General features: G+C 49.5%; 2 protein-coding genes across 6 annotated transcripts in view; both read right to left on the bottom strand.

The window, feature by feature from the left end:
* Positions 1-12,572: 12,572 nt before the first annotated feature.
* On the bottom strand, positions 12,573-19,458 carry TPPP3 (tubulin polymerization promoting protein family member 3). Of its 3 annotated transcripts, none has more exons than XM_043980092.1 (4): positions 19,322-19,458; positions 15,074-15,267; positions 13,376-13,529; positions 12,573-13,149 (listed from the first exon to the last, which is right to left on the bottom strand). In XM_043980092.1, the coding sequence occupies exons 2-4, from the start codon at positions 15,259-15,261 to the stop codon at positions 12,961-12,963; spliced, it is 531 nt and encodes a 176-aa protein (XP_043836027.1). In that variant the 5' UTR covers positions 15,262-15,267; positions 19,322-19,458; the 3' UTR covers positions 12,573-12,960. The 3 variants fall into 3 exon arrangements, with proteins under 3 accessions (XP_043836027.1, XP_043836029.1, XP_043836028.1); XM_043980094.1 differs by having other exon boundaries at positions 15,074-15,326; positions 19,322-19,452; XM_043980093.1 differs by having other exon boundaries at positions 19,250-19,369.
* A 702-nt stretch (positions 19,459-20,160) lies between these two features.
* ZDHHC1 (zinc finger DHHC-type containing 1) overlaps positions 20,161-22,556 on the bottom strand; it is a 54,777-nt gene continuing 52,381 nt past the window's right edge. For 2 of the 3 annotated variants that reach the window (XM_043989216.1, XM_043989217.1), the window contains exon 11: positions 20,162-22,223. In XM_043989216.1, coding sequence (XP_043845151.1) covers positions 21,787-22,223 — 437 coding nt within the window. In that variant the 3' untranslated portion in view covers positions 20,162-21,786. Of the gene's footprint in view, positions 22,224-22,556 lie in introns of all 3 variants that reach the window. The other variant, XM_043989218.1, reaches the window with a different exon arrangement.

A 22,556-nucleotide genomic window follows, 5' to 3' on the forward strand; every position in this document is an offset into this window, starting at 1 on the left:
CTAGGTGGCGCAGTGGATAAAGCATCGGCCTTGGATTCAGGAGTACCTGAGTTCAAATCCAGCCTCAGACACTTGACACTTACTAGCTGTGTGACCCTGGGCAAGTCACTTAACCCCCATTGCCCTGCAAACAAAAAAAAAAAGAGTTCCCTCACATCCTAGGCACCAGTGGACATTGGAGAACTTCCTGTGTTTCTCTCATCATATCTAACCATCCAATATTCTGGGTGCCACTTCCTGTTGCTTTAGGAGGTATGGTTTCTCCAAATCTCTCAGTAATTCCCCTCTTTACAACTATCCAGATTCCCAGTCACCATTTATTTAACATCCACTTTGTGTCTGACACAGTTCTATGCTCTGGGAATACAAAGATAAAAATGAAGGTTGACTTCCTAGGAGCTCATATTCTTTTTTTTTTTTTAATTAATTAATTAATTAATTTTAGTGAGGCAACTGGGGTTAAGTGACTTGCCCAGGGCCACACAGCTAGTGTTAAGTGTCTGAGGTCATATTTGAACTCGGGTACTCCTGACTTCAGGGCCGGTGCTCTATCCACTGGGCCACCTAGCTGCCCCAGGAGCTTATATTCTACTGGTGGAAGCAACATATGAAAAATAAATTCAAGGTAATGGGCCTGGCAGACAGTGGCCCTAGCAACTGTGAGATGCAGAGAGAGCTTCATGTAGCAACAGCCAAGCTGACCAGTAAAAGAAACACAGGGCTCCCAGAAGTGGAGGTGAAGAGGGGTGGTGGGGAAACAGGCTTTGTTGGTGATGCCCCACTGAAAATGGAGAGAATATTGAGGCTGCGATTACAGAGTGGAAGATCCTCTGCTTGGAGATGATCATTTCACCCCAGAGAGCCAATGAGGTCACCAAACAAGACATGGTGGAGAGATCTGAGGATAAAGATGGATGGATCAAAGAATCATTTGGTAACTCTAGTGTGCCAAACTATGTGCTGAACACTCAGATACAAATCCTTGCCATGAGCTCCCTTTCTACAGGGAAGCAGAGGAAGGAGGTAGAGGAGGGTGCTTGTCCTCAGGGGCAAGGCTGTGGGCTGAGGATACAGAGAAGCCATAACAGTCAGTCACCTGGGAGAGAAGTGTCTCAAAGGCTGGAGGAGATAGATGGCCATCCAGAAAAGAAAACCGAGAAGGCCATTGGGGAGGATAAGAATCAGAAAAGCAGCAGATTCAGAGAGATGAGAGGAGGAAAAAGCATCCAGATGGAGCGATGGCAGATGTATTTTTTAACCAACATACAAACATCCCTCTGTCACTTGAGTCCCTGGGGATGGTAGCGCTCAGACTTAAAGCTTTTGCTACAAAGCATTTGCCCTACTGAGGTCATCTGCAAATGAAGTATGGCTGGAAATGCTAATGGAGGGGATCAGTTTTAGTCTATCCTTGGGGCTTGGTGGGCAGCAAACTCTGGCATGGACCTGTCTTCCAGACTTCTGACTGCTCTCCTGCATTTCTGAAGTTCACAAGGTTTCATCGTTTTCTGTTCTCTCAACTAGGAGAGTAAGAATCTGCATGACATGAATAGATGCAAACACAGGGCCAAGTGCTCATAGCTTCCCGTCAATGAGGGTAGGGAGTGTAGGCCCCTGGATCTTGTGGTTTCCCTCTCCACTCAGAGCTTTACTTGCCTCTCTTTCAAATGCAGCTAGCAGGAAAAAGAGAGGGTTTCACTTTGGTGAGTTAATGCCATCTAAATGAGCACACAGTTGCAGCTCATCAGCTAATCAAAAGTCTTTCTTCACATGATTAGCAGGCTGGAAAAGTCATCCCTTCACATGTTCTAAAATAGGAATATGGGAACTTTCATTAGGCACAAGCAGACCAAGGCTCACCAAACCTCCCTACATGGTTGGGCCACAGGCAGAGCACTGTTTTTGCAGTCCCATGTTCCAGATGGAAAACTTATGTTCGATGGAAACATGGGTCCCCACTACTAGAGGCTGCATTACCATTAGTCCTCCCTTTCCCCTGTGACCACCATTTTAGAAAATACTTTTACCTCTTAAGGCTATGGTAGAAGTGCCCAGGGTAGTGTAGTGTCTGCCATTTCTGTTGAACAGACTCTTCTGAAATGGCACAACCATGGCTTTACATTTTTTTTGTGAGGCAATTGGGGTTAAGTGACTTGCCTAGGGTCACACAGCTAGTAATTGTTAAGTGTCTGAGGCCGGATTTGAACTCAGGTCCTCCTGAATCCAGGGCCAATACTCTATCCACTGTGCCACCTAGCTGCCCTCATGACTTTACATTTTAACTTAGTGGTGCGAGCCTCCCATTTATTTTGAAAACATGGTTCATGGTCAAGAAAAGGAGCAGACAAATTGAAATCACATCAATGTGCTCATGGTAGTGCACCTATCTCAGATGCTTCCATTAAGAATTTCCATAAAAACAGGTAATTCTGAAGGGAAGAAAACCAAGCTATCTGTAGCCATATGGGGTGGAGGGAAGCCTCCCCATCACCAATAACTAAAAAAGTGCAAAGAAAAGCAATTCTGAAGTTTTACCTCACATTTAGTAGACAGGCAAAGTTGACCAAAAAAGGGAAAATGACAAATGATGACAGGGCTGTGGAAAAACGTGAACACTGAGGCACTCTTGGTGGAGCATTGGATTGGTACCATTACTCTGGAAAGCTAACTGGAACTATGCCCCCAAAGTTACTAAACTCTGCATACCCTTTGACTTACTACCACTGCTAGGTCTATATACTTAAAGAAAGGAAAAGATCCTGAAAGTATGAAAATATTTATAGCTATTCTTTTTGTGGTGACCAAGAACTGGAAAATTGGGGGGGGGAGACCCATCAATTGGGTAATTTGTTGTTGTTCAGTCATGTCCAAATTTTCATAACCCCATTTGGAATTTTCATGGCAAAGATACTGAAGTGTGTTGCCATTTCCTTTTCCAGCTCATTTTACAGATGAGGAAGCAGAGGTAAACAGTTAAATGACTTGCACAGGATCACACAACTAGTGTCCAAGGCTGGATTTGAGCTTAGGGAGATGAATCTTCCTGATTCCAGTCCAGGCATCTATCCACTGTGACACCTAGAACAAATTGTGGTATATGAATGTAATGGAAGGCTGTTCTGCTGTCAGAAATAAAAAGGGACAGTTTCAGAGAAATGTAGGAAGACTTGTATGACATGATGCAGGAATGAAATGAGCAGAACTAGAAAAAATGTATACTGTAAGAGCAACATAATTTTTAAATGAACAATTTTTAAATTTTATTTATTTATTTGGGCAGGGCAATGAGGGTTAAGTGACTTGCCCAGGGTCACATAGCTAGTAAGTATCAAGTGTCTGGGTCAGGATTTGAACTCAGGTCCTCCTGAATCCAGGGCTGGTGCTTTATCCACTGCACCACCTATCTGCCCCCTCAATTTTGAAAATTTAATAACTGATTGATGAAGTGACCAACCATAATTATAGAGGACAAATGATGACACCTCCCTGCCCCTGGCAGAGAGATGATTGACAAAATGTGATACACATTTTTGAACATGGCCAGTATGGGAATTTGCTTTGCTTTACTATGCAAATTTTTTATAAGAGTTTTTTGTCTTTAATTTTTTTTGGTGAGGGTGGGAGAAAAAAATGCTTGTTAATTGAAAAAATAACATTTAATTTAGAAAAGTAACTTAGACAAAGATAATGCTGCCACCACCAATTCCATTGAAAATACAACTAAATGAATAATGAGCAACAGACACAGCCAAGTCTCCCAGGTCAGGTCAGTGTGGTTCCGTTTGTTTGTTTTTTTGGTGGGGCAATGAGGGTTAAGTGACTTGCCCAGGGTCACACAGCTAGTAAGGGTCAAGTGTCTGAGGCCAGATTTGAACTCAGGTCCTCCTGAATCCAGGGCCAGTGCTTTATCCACTGTGCCACCTAGTTGCCCCAGGTCAGTGTGGTTCTTACTCAAAGCCATCAAGCATTCCATCTGATGATCCAGTCTGTGATCATCCAGAAGAGAGATGAGAGCACCAGTCTTAATCATCTAGAACCTAGCTTCTTAAACTATGGATTGAGACTCCATGTGGGGTTGCAGAACTGAATGTGGCGGGGGGGTCACAAAAAATTTGGCAACAGTAAAAGGTTATGTATACCTCTTCTATATACCTGTATATTCAGGGTCATGTGAAAATTTCTCTAGCAAAAAGGGGTCACGAGTGGGAAAAGTTTAAGAAGCCCTGATCTAGAGGCCCTTGGACATGTTAACATTTATACTAATCTGGCATTTATTGCTCTGCAGTTGATAGAGGTCTGGTCTGGAATCAGGAATTAGTTTTTCCTGAATTCAAATCCAAATTCAAATTACTAGTGTGTGATCCTGGGCAAATCACTTAACCCTGTTTGCCTCAGTTTCCTCATGTGTAAAATGATCTGGAGAAGGAAATGGTAAACCACTTCAGTTTTTTTGCCAAGAAAACCTTAAATAGGATCACAAAGAGTTGGACACGACTGAAAAATGACTTTGAAAAAACATTTCCTTGGTGAAAGGATATAAACAGACAGTTTTCAGATGAAGATATTAAAACTATCTATAGTCATATGAAAAAATGCTCTAAATAATCATTGATGAGAGAAATGCAAATTAAAACAACCCTGTACCTCACACCTGTCAGATTGGCTAATATGACAAAAAAAGGAAAATGATGGATGCTGGAAGGGATGTGGGGAAAAAGGGACACTAATGCACTATTGGCAGAGTTGTGAACTGATCCAACCATTCTGGAGTGTAATTTGGAACTATGCCTAAAAATCTATAAAACTATGTATACCCTTTCATCCAGCAGTACTACTCCTTGATCTATATCATAAATACTTCAAAAACAAGGGAAAAGGACCTATTTGTACAAAAATATTTATAGCAGCTCTTTTTGTTGTGGTTAAGAATTGGAAATCAAAGGGATACCCATCAATTGGGGAGTGACTAAAAAAGCTGTGGTATATGATTGTGATGGAATATTACTGTGCTGTAAGCAATGACACAGGATGATTTCAGAAAAACCTGGAAAGACTTACATAAACTAATGCAAAGTGATGTGAACAGAGCCAGGAGAATGGTGTACACAGTAACAGCAACATTATTCAGTGAAGAACTGTGAATGACTTAACTCTTCTCAGCAATACAGTGATCTAAGACCATCCCAAAGGACTAATGATGAAGCATACTATACACCTCCAGACAAAAAACCCCCTGATATTGTTTGAATATTGACTGAAACATGCTATTTTTCACTTTTATTCTTTTTCTTTTGTTTGAGTCTTGTACAAAATGACTAATATGGAAGTATTTGGGGGGCAGCTAGGTTATGCAGTGGATAAAGCACAGGCCCTGGATTTAGGAGGACCTGAGTTCAGAACCAGCCTTAGACACTTGACACTTACTAGCTGTGCGACCCTGGGCAAGTCACTTAACTCTCATTGCCCCGCCCCCAAAAAAGGGAAATGTTTTACATGATTGCACATGTATAAGCTATATCTGATGGCTTACCATCTTAGGGAAGGGGAATGGAAGGAAGGGAGAGATAGAATTTGGAACTCAAGACTAAAAAACCCCAAATTTGTTTTAACATGTATTTGGGGGAATATTGTGTGTGTGTGTGTGTGTGTGTGTGTGTGTGTGTGTGAGAGAGACAGACAGACAGACAGACAGACAAAGACAGAGACAGAAACCAGATAATTCTAAGTTGTCCTACCCTGGCTGGTTCTCTTCCTGCCTGACAGCCTCTCCTCAGCCTCCTTGTCTGAATTCTCATGCCAACAGTGGGTGTCCCCTAAGGTTCTGTCCTGGCCCCTCCTCTCTTCTATAATATTTTGCTTGGTGCTCTCATCAGCTGCCATAGATTCAATGATCATCTCTATACAATTGATCCTCAGATCTATTTATCCAGCCCTAACCTCTCTCTTGACCTCCATTCTCACATCTTGGACATTCCAAGCTGGATATCCTGTATACATCTTAAACTCAACATGTCTAAAACAGAACTTATTTTCTTCACCCAAATCTTCTCCTCTTCCGAATTTCCCTATTACTATAGAGGGGACCATCCTCTATCTTCCTAGTCATTTGGGCTTACCTAGGTAACCTAGGTGTCATGCTCAATTCCTCATTCTCCCTCCCTACCCCGCAATATCTAAAAAGTTGCCAAGCCCTGTCAATTCTACCTTTGAAATGTCTTTTGAATAGGACCCTTTCTCTTGTCTGTCTCTGCCACCAACCAGGTGCAGGCCCCCATCACACCTCGCCTAGTCTATTGCAAGAGCTTTCTGATTAGTCTCCCCATTCCAGTCCCTCATCCACTGAGCTGTCAAAGTGATTTTCCTAAAGCATAAGTCTGGCTTTGTATTCCTCCCAGCCCCCAGCCCTATTCATTAAACTTGCTGTCACCTCCAGCATCAGATATAAGGTCAGCTTTTTAAGCCCTTCATAACCTAGTTTCCTTCTACCTTTCCAGACTTCTTATACCTTGCTCCCCTCACCAAGTCCTCTTTGATGCAGTGACACCAGCTTTCTTGCACTTCCTTGAACAAGACACTCCATCTCTTGGCACTGGGCATTTTCACTTGTTGTCCCCCATGTCTAGGAGGCTCTTCCCCCTCATCTCTGCCTCCTGGTTTCCTTCAACTCCCAGCTAGAATTCCACCTTCTAGAAGAACCCTTTCCTGTTTCTCCTTAGTGCTAGCACCTGCTCCCAGAACTGGGCCTTCATTGGCCAATCCTCCATTACACTTGGGGTGCTATCCTTAACACTTGTGTTCCTGGCAGGCAGTGAATGCTTGATAAATGTTCTCCCTTTCCCTTTCTCCCTTCCTTTTCCTCTCCTTCTCTCTCTCCCTCTCTTCTTTCTCCCTCTCTTTCTCCTTCTCTACCTTTCCCTCTCTCCTTCTTCCTCTCCCTCTCTCTAAGAAACTGTTAGCTTACTGATACCCATGAACTAAATTCGATAGGTCATCTTTGCCCTACATGGGATCCCCCATTCTCCAGATGGTGGTAAAAGTGAATCAGTCTCAGGGCAGCTAGGTTGCGCAGTGGATAGAGCACCGGCCCTGGATTCAGGAGTACCTGAGTTCAAATCCGACCTCAGACACTTAACACTTACTAGCTGTGTGACCCTGGGCAAGTCACTTAACCCCAATTGCCTCACTTAAAAAAAAAAAGTGAATCAGTCTCTTCTACCATCAGCTCTCAGCGTACTGCAGTGACCAGGGTAAAAGCCTTTTTAGCTCCTTGGCCATCATGAGAAGTTGCTCAGAACCTAGTTTTCAATGAGTGTGACAACATATAGAGAAAGATGAAGTGGTTTTCCCGATTGAGAAGAGAAGAATGCCCATGTATACTGACAACACATTTGAGTGTCAGCCTCACTCTGATATGGAAGGAGAACAGGAGAGAATCACTGTCCTGTACCCAGTCTTAGCCTCATTGATTGTTTCCATGTGAAGGCAATGGGAGAATGTCAAGTGTTCTAGGATGAATGGGAAGCCAAGGATGATTAGTTGGCCTTTGTGATGTATCGGATCCTGATTGTAGCACCAAGAACCCCACTCAGGGGTGGCTTGTCTGGCCTCTTCCATGTTCCTGGCCTTTACAAAGCTATTCAGGGGGGCAGCTAGATGGCGCAGTGGTTAAAGCACCGGCCCTGAATTCAGGAGTACCTGAGTTCAAATCCGGCCTCAGACACTTGACACTTACTAGCTGTGTGACCCTGGGCAAGTCACTTAACCCCCATTGCCTGCAAAAACAAAACAAAACAAAACAAAGCTATTCAGGGCTGTGAAGTTTCCCCTGTTACAAGCCGCTAGCCCATTAAGGAGCGCAATAGCACCCCAATTCAGTCAAGACTCTTCTTCGGTTCATTTTAATGTACTTGAGGGATGTGAGTCCATGACCCCTGACAAAGGATACCTCGTTCTCCAGGACAGGAGGGCCATGTGGAAAATGATTTTGGTTAATTTAGGTTCATTTATTATATGGTTATGGGCAACTAGATGGTGCAATGGATAAATCACCAGGCCTGGAGTTAGGAAGACTTGAGTTCAAATCTGCCTTCAGTCATTTACTGTGTGACTCCATTTTGGACATGAGAAAATAGGCCCAAGGATGGCAGTGCCTTTGTCAGGGTCACACTAAAGCTACTAAGCATCATATCTAGGACCTGAACTCAGGTCTTGAGACTCTAAGACCAGTGCTTTTCCCACTCCATGGTATATGCCAATTCACTCTGAAAATCTGGCTTAGTCAGTACCTCACAGTGGTTGGAAGAGTTGACCTCTAAGGTCCCTCATTACTCTGACATTCTCTGGTTTTAGCTGTTATAATAATTAGATAGTTAGTATAGTGAATGGAGCACTATAAGACCCAAGTGCAAATCTCACCCCTAATACTGACTAGCTGTGTGTCCCTGGGCAAGTCACTCAAGCCTGTTTGCCTTAGTTACCTCATCTGTAAAATGCGTTGGTGAAGGAAATGGCAAACCACTCCAGTATCTTTGCCAAGAAACCCCAAAATGGGATCACAAAGAGTCAGACATGAACTGAAACAATTGAGCAACAACAATGTATGGTTAAAAAGAAAAATCACGAACATTGACTTTATCTTTTTCTACCCCTGGTTATGACTACAAGCAAATATTTGGTATTTTGTATCTCATTTTTTAAAGCAAAGTTTATGCTCATTTTTTAAAAATAAGTTTTAATTACTTTGATGAATAAAATAACATTCTTTATGATTGAGTATTCAACAAATGTTCAGCCCTAAAAAAATTCTGAGTGCCCAACTTAATGAAGTATGCTGCTAACTCCTTCTTTCAGTCATCACCAATGTCTCCTTATTGCCCCCAGGATCAAATATATAATCCTCTGTTGAGCTTTCAATGCCCTCCATAACCTTTCCAGCTTACCAGTCTTCTTATGTCTTTTGCCACCCCATCCTGGATGGGACTTTGGTCTCCTTGCCATACTTCTCACAAGGTACTCCCATCTCCTGACTCCAGATGTTCTCACTGGCTGCCTCTACACCTGGAATGATTTCCCTCATTTCTGCTTCCTGGCTTTCTTCAAGATTTAGCTAAAATTTCTTCTTCTACAAGAACCTTTTCCCAGTCTTCCTCAGTCTTGGTGCCTTTCCTCTGAGATTCTCTCATTTTTATATCTGTATATATACATATATAATTATATACAAACATTTTGTTTATATATGCATATGTTTCCTATATGTATGTATGTATATATACATACACACACACACACACACACACACACATATATACTCTCTTCATTGGAGATCAATGCCCTTGGAGTTGTCAAAGAACAGTTCTCTTTATTTCTCTTCAAGCTTTGAGTCACTTCAAGTTGCTTTGGGCACTTTTGGCTTCCAGCTTGGAGAATGAAGATGGGAGATGCCAGGCCCACTTTGGGCAGCTGAAACTCTGGGAAGAATCTGACATGAGAGGATTTGGAAGAGTCTATCATGTCCCTCTCCCCAACTTGCTACAGTAGAGACTTTGGGAATTTTCCTTTGGCCAAAATCTGAGTCTCTGTCTGTCTCTGTCTCTCTGTCTCTGTCTCTTTGTCCCTCCCTTCCCCCCCCCCTCTCCTTCTCCCTCTCTCCCCTAGTTCTGAATGAGAGGTCTTTCTATTTTTATTATCTGATAGATATTTTGCTATGTATAATTTCTCTGGTTTGTTTTGCTTCCCAATTTGGAAAAATTCATTTCTTGAATAAGGGTGATGTGTGTTTATTGTGAACTGGAATTTAGTGGGAATGGAGTCATACCTTGGCTATAAAATGTGGGGTCCTGCTTCTCCCAGTAATGTAACATCAAGCAGAAGTTAAATAGAACCTGAAAATCACATCCCCAAACTAACAATACCAAGGGAGATTGTTCAGTTATGTGATATTCTTCATGACCCTGTTTGACAAAGATACAGGAGTGGTTTGCCATTTCCTTCTCCAGTTCATTTTGCAGATGAAGAAACTGAGGCAAATAGGGTGAAGTGATTTGCCCAGTCATATCATATAACTAATAAGTGCCTGAAATCAGATTTGAACGCAGGTCTTCCTGAAATGTGAGTTGGGGGTTAGACAAGATTTTTTCTTTTTTATTCCTTTCTCTTCTTTTTTTCGGGGGGGGGGGGGATTAGGGTTAAGTGACTTGCCTAGGGTCACACACCTAGTAAGTGAGGCTGGATTTGAAGTCAGGAAGAGGAGTCTTCCTGACTCCAGGCCCAACACTCTATCCACGGTGCCACCTAGCTGCCCCCTGGACTAGATTTAAACATCTTCCAGCCCTCCCCTCCCAGAACCTGAAGGGTATGTAGACCTTGCTGCCCTGGTTCTTGGATGCTTTTTTGGCCCAGAATGGAGTTGTTATAAAGTGACAGTGTGAGAGTTGAGAGCCGCTGTCCATCAGCTCGGTGCTAATGGAGAACCCAAGTGCTTCTCTGCACCCTGGAAATGGCTCCAGGCACCGGACAAGGAAACCTTTAATCAGCTACAAGAACCAACAACCAAAGCAAAGACGACTCAGTGAGAGGTGGCCATGGTCTCACAGGTGTGCCGACTTAACTTCAAGGGGAAGCCATGGCCACCTGCCGGTATTTCAGGCCAGAGAGGAGCTGAGAGGAGAGGGAAGGAGAGAGGGAGCAGATGTGTTCTCCCCAGTCCCCATCCTCTACCACATGGCACTTTACATTTTAAAAAGGTGTGCCCAAAGGAATGAATCACGAATGGCAGAATTTCCAACTCCAGAGTGGAGAGAAGTTGGGGAAGGGGAAATGAGAGTATTTGGGGGTAGACCTACTAGGAACTCTTAAATCACTGCTAATCCTTTAATCCAGGAGCAGGAGGCTAACACCTTATCTGAGCAGGGATGGAAAGTGGTGAAATGAATGAGCTACTTGAGTGAGTTCTCCATCATGGGAGTTCTTTGAGCTGAGTCTGGCTGACCACTTGTCAGAGATGCTTCCAAATGGATTCCCACTTCAGGGAGTGCATAGGACTAGAAATCCTGTGAGTTCCCTTCAGATGGAGCAGGCTCTAAGAGTCTACCATTTTTTGAAATATTTCCTGTGGATGGAGAGAGGAGTGGATAGAGCCCCTGGCCTAGAGTCAAGAAAATCTGAGTTCAAATCTGGCCTCAAACACTTAACTAGCTGTATGACCCTGGACAAATCATTTAACCACGGCCTGCCTCAGTTTCCTCAATGGTACAATGGAGATGATAATATCATTTACCTCCTGAGGTGCTTATGGGGATAAAATGAGATCTTCATAAAGGGAATAGTATCTGGCACAGAGTAGGCACTTAACAGATGTTTATTTCCTTCCTTCCCTGGTGATATATGGCCCATTTCTAATTTTTAGTTATTAAAGGTGAGGCACGAAGAGAGTGGCCCAGGGTCTGGACTAGGAGTCAGGAAACCTAGTGCCTCTAATCAGCTGTGCGGCCTCAGACAAATGGCTGCTTGTTTGTAGGCTTTAAGTGATGGGAGGGAAGGGAGAGACAAGGGTAGAGAAGGGAGAATGTGTGTCTAGGGTGTGGCTGGATGGTCCATCGATGAAGAAATGAGTTCCGATTTGGCCTTGGACACTTACTGGCTATATCCCTCTGGGTACTTAACCTATCTGGCCTCAGTTTCCTTATCTGTAAAATGGGGTTAACCATAGCACTTGCTTCCCAGGGTGGTTAAGAGAAAATGAGATAACATTTATGAAGTGTTTCTCAACCCTTAAAGCACTTTATGCATGCTAGCCATAAGGCCTGAGATGAGAAGGAATTCAGAGTGGACTAGGGTGAAGCTTTCCATGGGGATTTTTGGTCTATTCTTATTCCAAGCCAATAAATTTTTATTCAGTGCCTGCCATGTTTGTGGGCCACTCACAGGATCAGAGCTGGGAAGGGCCTTCGAGCTCTTAGGTCCAGATTCAGGCCTGTTCTTTTGTTTAGTTCGGCTGCTGGCCTGACATCAGTCACCAGGCACTGGGAATGGGACATTTACAAGGAAGTTGTAGAGGTAAGCATGTGTTATGGTGGTCCCTCCCCAGGATTCCTTCGGCAGCTTTTGGCCTCCTTGGCCATAGGGGTCAGTCAGACCTAGAAAGCGGCAGCCATCCCCCGAATCAGGGACCCCAATGGCCAAGGGCTGTGAAGTGTTGGATGGGCCCATCCTATTTCGAGTGGTCACCTGGACTTTCCGCTGTCAAACTGATAGAATCAAGTAGAACTGTGAGGTATTTGAAAGGGATCTTAGAGAGGGTCTGATCTGGGGGCTCATGAAAGGCCTCCTTTCTTGTCAGACCAAAGGAAGGGGGACCCCTAAACCTTTGCATTCTGCCTTCCAAAGGCAGGGCTACCAATGGGGTGATAGGTAAAGTGGCTGGGGCAGAATGAGGTTGAAAGCCACAGGGTCATAGGTGGGGATCCATTGGGAAGCCAGAACTCATTCACCTGTGAAAATGGAGATAGAGATGCCGCCCCCTCCCTGCCAGCCCTTTTGCCCCCCCCCCCCCCCAAGGCTCTAAGCCAAGCTAGTGTGAGTACAAAAGGTTTCCTTTATTGGGTTCTGAGTACAGAGCAGGTACTGATCCGGGGTCAGCAGTTTAAATATGGGGTGAGCGGATGGGGCAGACAGGCCAGTCATCTCCCGTTGGGCCGGGAATCCTTAATACGGGGCCTGGGCCCCATGCTTTGCCCAGGTTAGTGAGGAAGGAGTGATGGGACCAGCCTGGGTTAGGGCCCTGGCAGGCCTAAGGGGCATCCCACACCTGGGCAGGAAGTTGAAGGCACAGGGCACATGTCAGGGCAGCATGGGGTGTGTGGGGGCGGGACATGGCCACCCAGGCGGGAGGGAGGCGGTCAGCGCCCTTCCTCCCCCACCGTTCCTGGCCCCTCAGGGAGGGGGGAGGCAGCTGCCTGGGCCTCACTTTTTCACCTTGGAGTCATAGGTTCCCGCATGCTTGTAGGCACTGACATAGCCGCTATCGTCCAGGATGTCTTGTCGCCCAGCGATGCCCTTTCCTTTGCCGCTTTCATCAAAGCGCTCCTTGTGGGAGCCCGTGTACTTGCTGGTATCGGTCAGGCGCTCCACAGCCCCTCCTGTTTTAGCTTTCTACCCAGAGTCAAACACAAGGTGCTCAGCGGAAGGCGGAGGGAACACTCCCAAGCCCTGGTCATGTTTTCCCCCCATCTCCTCCCTCCCCACCATGAAGGGCTCCCCTAATGCTTGGAGGTTGGGAGAGGGCAGGGCTAGTCCCTGACTGCCAGCCCAGAGGCCACCTGAGATGTCTTTTGGGACCAACAAAGAAGTGACCCTTCAGGACAAGCAGGACACTCACAGTGACTCCCACGTTGGCCGGCTCTTTGCCCGCCACCAGCTTGCAGATGGCATCGAATGCCTCCTCCTTGTCCTTGCCCTTAAACCTCTTTGCAGCCAGCTCCTCCAGGGCCTTCTTAAACTCCTCATAATTGATGACTCGGGCAGTCTTCCCCCTAATAGGGACACGGGGGAACTATGGATCCCTCCCTTCCTCCTCCTTTTCCATCCATTAGCTTTCTCTAAGGTATCAAGAATGCCCATGGCATTCTCATTCTATGCCATCACAGAACTGGGGCATTAAAAGAAGCCCATGGGGCAGCTAGGTGGCGCAGTGGATAGAGCACCGGCCCTGGAGTCAGGAGTACCTGAGTTCAAATTCGGCTTCAGACACTTAACACTTACTAGCTGTGTGACCCTGGGCAAGTCACTTAACCCCAATTGCCTCACTAAATTAAAAAAAAACAAAACAAAAGCAAAAGAAGCCCGAGAAGACATTCAGATCAACCGGTACCTGAACTGCAGCATCCTCCCACGCAGCCTCTGGCCCGGCCTAAAGCCCCAGGGATGGGGCACACCTCGCCCCCCCCCCAGCCCACTCCCCTCAGTCAGCGATCCCATCATTCCCATGGTCTTCCTTGGCAACAAACCTAAAACTGGCCTCTGTGTCACCTTCCGCCCTCCAAGCTGAGCAGAAGGCAGAGGAGGCCTTTCAGCTAGAAGGGGAGCCTTCTCAGGTTACCGGCCCTCCCCTCTGCCCCCCTCAGTTGTTTGCATGTTGTCTGCCCATTAGACAGTAAGCTCCAGAGGGCAGGGCTACCTTTCACCTTTCTTTGTGTCCTCAGGGCTGGGCATAGCACCTGTCCCCTTGTGACAATCTTGGAGCATGGCTATCCAGATGACAGGCCTTCAAATACTTGAACACAACTACCCTATTCTCCATAAATACTCTCTTCTTTGGGTCAAAACATCTCCATTTCCCACAAGCAATGACCTCGATGATCCCTCATCAATCGTCCCAGATGGTCTTGTCTGGATCTACTCTAATTTGTCCATTTTTGTTTGGTTGTTCTTCGGTTGTATCTGACTCTTTGTGAGGTTTTCTTGGCAATGATACTGGTGTGATTTGCCATTTCCATCTCCTGCTCATTTGACAGATGAGGAAACTGAGGCAAACAGGATTAAAGATTTGCCCAGGGTCACACAGCTAGGAAGTGTCTGAGGCTGGATTAGAACTCAGGGCGATGAGTTTTCCTGCCTCCACTCCAGGCCTGGCCCTCTATGCACTGTGTCAAGTAACTGCCCCCTAATGTGTCAATATTCTTCCTAAATTGTGGTCACCCAAATTCCTGCTTCTACCAACACTCTAGTGCTCAGCAGGACTACTACTGTCCCCTCATTTGGAGCACTTTGTGGCTCAGTGGAGCTTCAGATCAAATTAGCTTTGTGGACCACCCAATATATTGAGTTTGACTTATACGAAGCTTGCAGTCCACTAAAACCCCTCAGAACTTTTTTTTTTACAGGAGCTGTTATGGAATCACTCCCTGTCCTGTACTTGGGAATTTTATTTTCTGAATCCCGATTTGGACTAGATGGGGGGGGGGGGGGGAGAAGGAATCCCACCCCTACTTCCTCCATCCAAATAGCTCCCCCTCCCCCCTCCTCCACTACCATCCCTCCACCTTCCCCTTCCCCGACCAGGTGCCCCCAGGCTCACTTGACTTTAGAGAAGACAATGTCAACGTCCGTGCCTGTGACATTCTTGCCATCGGCAACCTTGCAGTCCTTACAGAGTTTGGCCCAGTTCTTGCCGTTCATCTCCTGCCCCGTGGCCTTGGTGTCTCCATGGACGGCAAACTTTCGGAAGCTCTCCTCCAAGCCTTCCACGTCTGGGTGCCCTGCCATGCTGACCTGCCGCACATCACACGCACATTCACTCTGGGCTAAGCGTGCTGAGCTTCGGCACCATCCTGGGGACAACGTGCCCGTCCCCTGAGCACCCAGGGAGCCGTAACTGCCCAGGCTGGCAAGAGGGTCTGGGGGCAGGCCGCTGGTACCAGAGGACCATTGAAACCTGGGATGTAGGCAGCACGAGGCATTGCACTCACCACATGAGGGACTGAGTCACGGCAGTGATGGTTACTCTGTGTGTCCTCTCTCTCAGTCTCACTGTCCTCATCTGTAAAAGGACTGGACTAGAGATCAATGAGGTCCCTTCAAGCTCTTGTTTTATGATCCTATAAATGCCAGGGATGGGAAGGGCCTTAGAACACGGAATGCCAGGCCTGGGAGGGGCCTTAGAACACGGAATGCCAGGCCCCGGAGGGGCCTTCGAGATCACCTGGTACAATTCCTCCCTTATTTATGGATGACACTGCAGACCCGGAGGCCTAGAGTTCCCCAGGTGGTTAGTCGTTAGCACCTAAATCACAGAAATGGGCTCTAGCTGTAGCTACCCAGCCCCAGGGGCTACTGAGACTTTATGCCAAAGATTTGTCCACTCTGGAAGCCAGCTCTGACAAATTCCACCTCTGGTAAATCGCTTATCACCCATGCCAGTTCCTGCCAGCTCCTCTATCTCCCTGGGGAATGTGGATCATCTTCCTAGTAAAGCACAGGCACCAGGGGTCTGCTGTGGGTCTGTATTACTGGAGGTGATGCTAACTGCGCCAGGCTCCCTACTGCTTCTAAAATACAGACTTCCCAAGGGGCAGCTAGGTGGCTCAGTGGATAGAGCACCGGCCCTGGATTCCGGAGTAACTGAGTTCAAATCAGACCTGGGACCCTTGACACTTACTAGCTGTGTGACCCTGGGCAAGTCACTTAACCCCAACTGCCTCACAAAAACAAAACAAAACAAACAACAAAATCCAGACTACCCAGCCTGGCATTCGAAGCCCTGCACAATCTGACTACAACCTCCTTTCCCACTCTTGTTCTAGGTTATTCCCCCTCAGCCAGATTGGATTCCCTGACCTGGAGGCTTCACTTCCTTACTTCATTCTTTTACCCAAGCTGTGGCCCCTGCCGGGAATACATCCTCTCCGGAACTCTGACTCTTTGAATCAGAGGTCTTAACCTACAGTCTGTGAACTTATTAAAAAATATTTTGATAACTATTTCAATAAAAATGGTTTTTTTATCTGTTTTATTTCCTGCCTTTAAAAATCAGATTCTGAGAAGGGGGCTGGGCCATCCATCGACAGCCATCTTGACTCCTGTCTCACCACTGGACTCTAATGGCTCTGGAGGAGAGAGTGAGGCTGATGACTTTGCACTTCTCTGACTCACTTTAATCCAATGCACAGCAAAGTCACGTCATCCCCCTCCTGATGCCGTTGGTCCTCTTGGAGAATGTAGGCCGAACAACAACAATGTGAGAAGGGGCCTATAGGCTCCGGCAGACTGACAGCTAAAGGGGTCCCTGGCAGAAAAAAGGTTAAGAACCCCAGATTTCCCACACTGATTTGTTGTTCCTACCCCACCCCCACTCAAATGCCGGATAATTAAACTTTAATTATCTTCGATTTTTAAATTTAAGTTAAAAAAAGAACATTTGCTCTAATGTTTTTTTCTTCATTTGAGGCTTAGCTTGGGGCCTTCTAATTGTTAAGACCCTCATCCTATTCAAATTCCTGTACAATTATTTACGAATATGTTGTCTCCTTCCCAGGAGAATAAACTCCTCTAAGGCAGGAACTAATTAATGTCTGACTTTGGGTCTGGGACACAGGCTTTGCACAGAGTGTGTATTTAAGTTTGTTGGAGTAGATTGAATTAAATTGGATTTAAAGAACACTAGATTTAGAGTCAGACAGCCCGAGTTCAGATTTGGGATCTGCTATTTATGACCTTACTGACTTGGAGTAAATCATTGTGGGCCTCAGTTTACTCATCTTTCAAATGAAAGTGTTTGACTGGATGATCTCTAAGGTTCTTTCCAGCTGTGAAATCACATGAACTTCTAACTTGACGATGTCAAAGGGAAGAGGGGGTCAGGAGGCAAGGCAGGTTGCCCCTCCCTCACAATGGGTGCCAGGGTCTGCCCTGTCCTGGTTCTTGGAAGGCTCAGCATCATTTAGGCAGGATCAGGATGTCGGCCAGCCCTGGGGGCAGCTAACTGGTGCTGCCTAGCCTGGGTCTACTGCTAGCATAGGGACCCCATGGTTGACGGCCAGGCTGGCAGGCTGGAGTCCTCCAGCCATTCTTGTCAGCTCGAAGAAGTGCCACAGTTAGGGTCTGTGTTCGGTCACCCAGTGTGGGGGACGGAAGAGGCAACGGGGACATGGGCTGATGGGAGAAGCTCCCTGACCCTACCCTCTGAACCTGATCAGTGCTGCTCCCTACTGGGCCTCCAGCAGGGTGGATACCCCCGGTTTGGGTGGAACACCCTTGTTACTATTAAACAAAAACACAAGGGGTGGGCGGGGGAGGCGGGGATTGGCCCTAGGCTGGCCACAGTTTGTACTACTAGGAGACAGTTGCCAAGGGAGGGTGGTGCTGCTTGGAGACTGTTGCTAAGGGAGGGATGGTGTCTGGGCAGCCCTGGGAGAAGTTCTCGATGCTGTTGGGCTAGGCTGGGCTAGGCTGGGCTGGGCTGGGCTGGGCTGGGCTGGGCTGGGCTGGGCTGGGCTTGGGGCAGAGCTGGGTGGGTTGGGGGCTGAGCTGGGCTGGGCTGAGTGAATTGAGGGCCAGGCTAATGACCCAAGGGGTAAGGCTGCTGCTGGAGTTCTGGGGCATAAACCAATGGTCCCCAGGGTAAAAGAAAGTCAATGGCAGGGATATCAGAGTCTCCTGGGCTGTGGGGTGGGAGCTGGGGAGGGCAGACTGGTGTAAGATAGGGCCAGTGGAGGGAGGAAGGAGAGAGACGTGGAGCAGCAGACCTGAGGGAAACAAAATGTCTGACCCATTCTGCAGTCAGTGGTCCAGTGGTCAAAGACTGCGGTGGACCACACCCTTTCAGGCCTGGGAGGAAGGGCCCTGTCCCAGCGGGGCAGTTCTGAGACCCTGCAAACACCGGCTCCCTCCTAATCGCTTCCTAAGTGGGGAGCTGAGGATGATGAACAAAGAGAAAGCCCTGGGATCCTTTGCCCCCATTCTAGGCCAAGGACCTAGGCTTGTGGGTTCTCCATCCTGGCTGGTTGGCCACTGTCACCCCCTCTAGCTTCTGTAGGGCCCTCCTCATTCTCCTAAGATATGACTGCACCTCCACCTCTGCCCTCTGGCCAGGGAACCGACATCAGGGGTGGGGAGAGAGTCATTAACAAGGCAGGGGTGAGCCAGGTGGGGCCTGGGCACTAAAATCAAGGGCCCTGCTTCTCCAGGGACACAGAGAAAGGGACAGGGTGGGGCCGGTCACTCCCAGTTGGCCATCTCAAGACTGGCTCGATGGCAGTGCAGACAGCTGGAGTCATTAATCAGCTAAGCTGTAGGACAGGCCTTTCCCTGCCCTCTCCCAACCCCAAGGAGATTGGGGAACGGGGAGGGGGAAGAACTTGGGAACAGTCTCCTAAACTGGCATGTCCCCTGGAAAAGGGGTAACCATTGTCCACAGGCCAGTCCGGGGCTAGATCTCTGCAGCAAGCCCGAGGCTCCAGTCTAGTCCCTGGGTTGCCCGCTCCATCCCAGACGCTGGGCAATGAATGACCTTTGCCAATGCCAGCAGGAGCCTGTCACTAATGGGGCACAGCCCTTTCTGCCCCGCGCCCGCTCCTGCACCCTCTGCTTTGGCCTGGGGGGGTCCGCTGCAGAGGCTGTAGGGGTGGGCCCGATCGATGCCACTCCTCAGTCCGATCGGAGGTAGGGAGGTTTCCACGTACCTGGGGTTTCTTCCCTGCGACCCCCTTCCTGCAAGGGAAGCCCCCCATCCCTGTCTCCCGGTCCCAGTCCCTACCCTGGCACCGACTAGGATCTGGATGTGGCGCCGGCGGCCGTCCCAGGTCAGTCCCCCGGGCTGCGAGCTCACCTCTGGGGCTGTCCTTGCTGCACGCAGATCGGGCTGAGCGGAGGGCTCCGGCGCAGACGGACCGACGGCTGGACGGACGGACTGACGGGCGGACCGGGCGGACCGGGCGGCGGCTCCTCAGCTCCGCTCCCTGCCGGTAGCTCGGCGGGAATGCGCCCGGGCGGCACTGGCTTATTATCCCTTGTTTCTCCGGGTCTCCATAGAGACATCCTGTCCCACCCCCGGGGAGGGGGGGGAAGGGGGATGTTCTTTTGCTGAGAGTGACCAAGGTCACAGGGAAGCCCCGCCCCCAGCCGGGCTCCGCCCCAGGGACAAGTGTTCCTCGCCCGGACCCCCGGCCCTGGCTTCTTCTCCTTTCTCTGCAGCCCCGCTCCTGCCGCGCCAGGACCCCCTTGTTCTCAACACTGCCCTCTCGCACCCCAACCGCCCCCCCCGCTCCCCAACTGCACAGCCCCGGCCGAGCCAGGAAGGAGCTGGGTGGGGCAAGGCGAGGATGCGGCAGAGAGGCGGGGGCTGCCTCTTCCCCCTCCCCTCCCCTCCTCGGCAGCCCCACCCAACATCCCCTATCCCCAAGCTCCTCCCCCGTCTCTCTCCCCTCCCCACCCCCCACCCCCCCATCCCTGTCCAGAAGGCTACAGATGAAGCGACTTGGAAAGCTGCAAGGTTGGGAACAAGGAGCGGGTGAGGACCCCAGGAGCCTCCGGGACGGCGCCTACCTCCCTCCACATCCCCTTTGCACCCCTCGTCAGTTCCCTCAGGCCCCCAGGTTCTCCAACCTCTGGTACCCCTCCCTAGTCCCCCTAGCCCCTAAAAGCCTGTTATTGGGGTCCGCACGCGGGCGCAGCTTGGATGCGCTCCGCATTCACGATGTCCCCCAAAGGGCTCTGCCCCGGGGAGCCTCGGACACCAGACTTCCCTTCTCAGTGCGATCACGCCTGAGAAACGGCCTTCTCCCCAGGGGCCCAGCGCACACCCAGAGCGCTCCGAGGCTGTAGCTGTCCCGGGGGAGCCCTGAGGGACGGGGGCCTTCCCCCTTCTTTCCGCCTCCCCGCTTCTCGCGGATTCAGGCAAGCCAGGGAAACCCTTCCTTCCCGCTTCTTCTCCCCAGCATCCCGAAGCCGATCCCGGGATTCCCTACACGCTCCGGATCTAGGTCATCAGTCAATCACTCCCTACTCTCAGCATCATCTAGACCCTCAGGCTCCCCACAATCTCCCCGCTCCAACTCTGGCCAGCTCTTAGGACATTGAGGGTTGTTGGTCCAGCTCAGGAAAGGTTAGCCCAGGTTAGACCTGTGGCCAGGCTAAGAAAGAAAGCCACAACGAGCATTAGCAAAGAAAGGCATACAAAATTTATATCGTGACATCATGAATAATCCACAGGAGGAAGGGTGCTGCTGCTCATGATTAAGGGGGAAGCACACCCCCAGGAGCGGGGGAGGAAAGGAGGGCTGAAGTCCCGAGTGCTCACCCACCCCCAAGCCCCTGGGTACTCCCCTAAAGTGAATTCTGTGCTGTTTGTTGGAAGGTGCTCCCGATCTTGGCTTTCCCCAGCAGCACATCTCCCACCTCCCTCCTGGCTGGGTGCTGCCCTTACTGGCCAGCAGTCTTCCGTAGGAGGGGCAACACTTCCGGGCCCAGGGGCTCAGCTCTTGGAGTTGGGGGAGGGGGTTGCATAGACTGGGGGTGGCATATGGGAGGGATAGGTAGGTACCTGACTTCGGAGGGAGCTTCAGCCTGGAGCCCAGGGACTCTCCCACCCACCCTCCACAAAAGGCCACTCCTTTCAGGGGAGGGCTCTGCTGCCTGGTTTAGTCCAGGGAAAAAGTTACCCACTCAGTGGGATTAGGGATTTACTTTGGCCTTAAGGCTTGGCCTAGGATTCAGATTACCCCCCCCCCCCCCGTAGATCATCTGGGGGCAGCAAGCTTTGGCTCTCTCAATGCCACGGTCCATTTCGAGGGGAGAGCCAGGAGGCTGAGTGAGGCTCACTATAACGAGCACGGTTCAGCCAGGGCTTTGCCTCAGGTTGCCCATACTGGGGAGTGGCACCACTTTTTCACCAACTTGCCTCCTAGGCCTTCTGAGGCGAGCTTGCCAACTCCAGGGTCCTACTGCTGTGGGCCCCTGCTCCCAAGGCCCGCCTTCTCTCCTCCATCTCAGTCCTTGGAGAGACAACTAGCTGGAAGGGTCATCCCTCCAGGTGCAGCTGTGCCCCGGCTGGTTTTGTCCTTTGGGCTAGGCTGCCACTGAGCCTCTCGAACTCGATCCCAACCTCTCACAACTGAATTTGCCTTGGGCTTCATTTCAGCCACTTGGGCTCAGGCTGGACTCCAAGAAGAGTCACAACCCAAGGAAGAAGGCAAAGACATGGGGCGAGGGGCAGGAGGGTGGCACCGGAGGCCCTGGCCTAGCACTCACCTCTGCCAGCTAGGCCAGCAGCAATGCTGGGAGGTAGGGAAGGGCCTAGGTCATGCTCCCCTCCGGGTGGTCCAGCCTGGCACCAGCACATGGCTGCCCTCTGGAGGGCGCAGGGGGCTCCCCACTGCTTTGGCTCACAAACACAGTGGGCACTTTGGCTGCAAGTTCCAGCTCCTGTTCATGATCTCTGCCCCGAGGGCATCTCTTGGCCAGGCCAGGAGCTCGGGGGAGGTGATGTCGGGAAAGGCCCAGGCCACTATAAGGGGGCAGCCGGCCACCTTCAGCTGGGGTGCTACTGCCCAGACGGGTCTGGGCCACAGGGATCTCCTCCATGGACTCGGCTGACTCTGAGTGGTATTCCGCCGGAGGCCCAGCCGCCTGCACAGAGCTGTCTGGGCCCAGGAAGGCCGGCACAGGGAGGTGAAGGCTGGAGTTGGAGGAGTGGGACGGAGAACTCAGGGCAGCAGCAGCCTCAGGGAGCTCTGAGGGAAGAGAGGGGATGGTCAGGGAGCTGTGCAGAGGCAGGGGTCTCCCTCCCCCGCCCAGCTCAGGACAGGGGACACGCAGGAGGGCAAGTTGACCAGCCGCAAGGTTCGGCTCAGCCGAACCTTGGAAATGACCAGCGGAAAGGGAGTGGAGAAATGGCTGGCAGGAATTGTCAGAGAGATGATCTTCAAGGGGAGGCAACAGGAGCTGGGCTCTGACCTTCCCCAGAAGAAAGTGGGTTTGACCCCAGAGATGAGCTATGTCCTCTGAGGATGCAGCTGGAGAAAAAGGCTCAGGCCGGAGCAGGAGTTAAGGAAAACAGAAGTCTT

This window comes from Dromiciops gliroides, chromosome 2 (genome assembly GCF_019393635.1).
Source record: "Dromiciops gliroides isolate mDroGli1 chromosome 2, mDroGli1.pri, whole genome shotgun sequence".
In the NCBI taxonomy this organism is placed as follows: domain Eukaryota; kingdom Metazoa; phylum Chordata; class Mammalia; order Microbiotheria; family Microbiotheriidae; genus Dromiciops; species Dromiciops gliroides.

Bases quoted from the DNA above. Each gene is read 5' to 3' on its own strand.
- TPPP3 (XM_043980092.1), bottom strand. From the start codon at position 15,261: ATGGCAGGGCACCCAGACGTGGAAGGCTTGGAGGAGAGCTTCCGAAAG. The intron at 13,530-15,073 runs GTGAGCCTGGGG...TGTCCCTATTAG, and splicing joins ATTGTCTTCTCTAAAGTCAA to GGGGAAGACTGCCCGAGTCA. The intron at 13,150-13,375 runs GTGAGTGTCCTG...GACTCTGGGTAG, and splicing joins CGGCCAACGTGGGAGTCACT to AAAGCTAAAACAGGAGGGGC.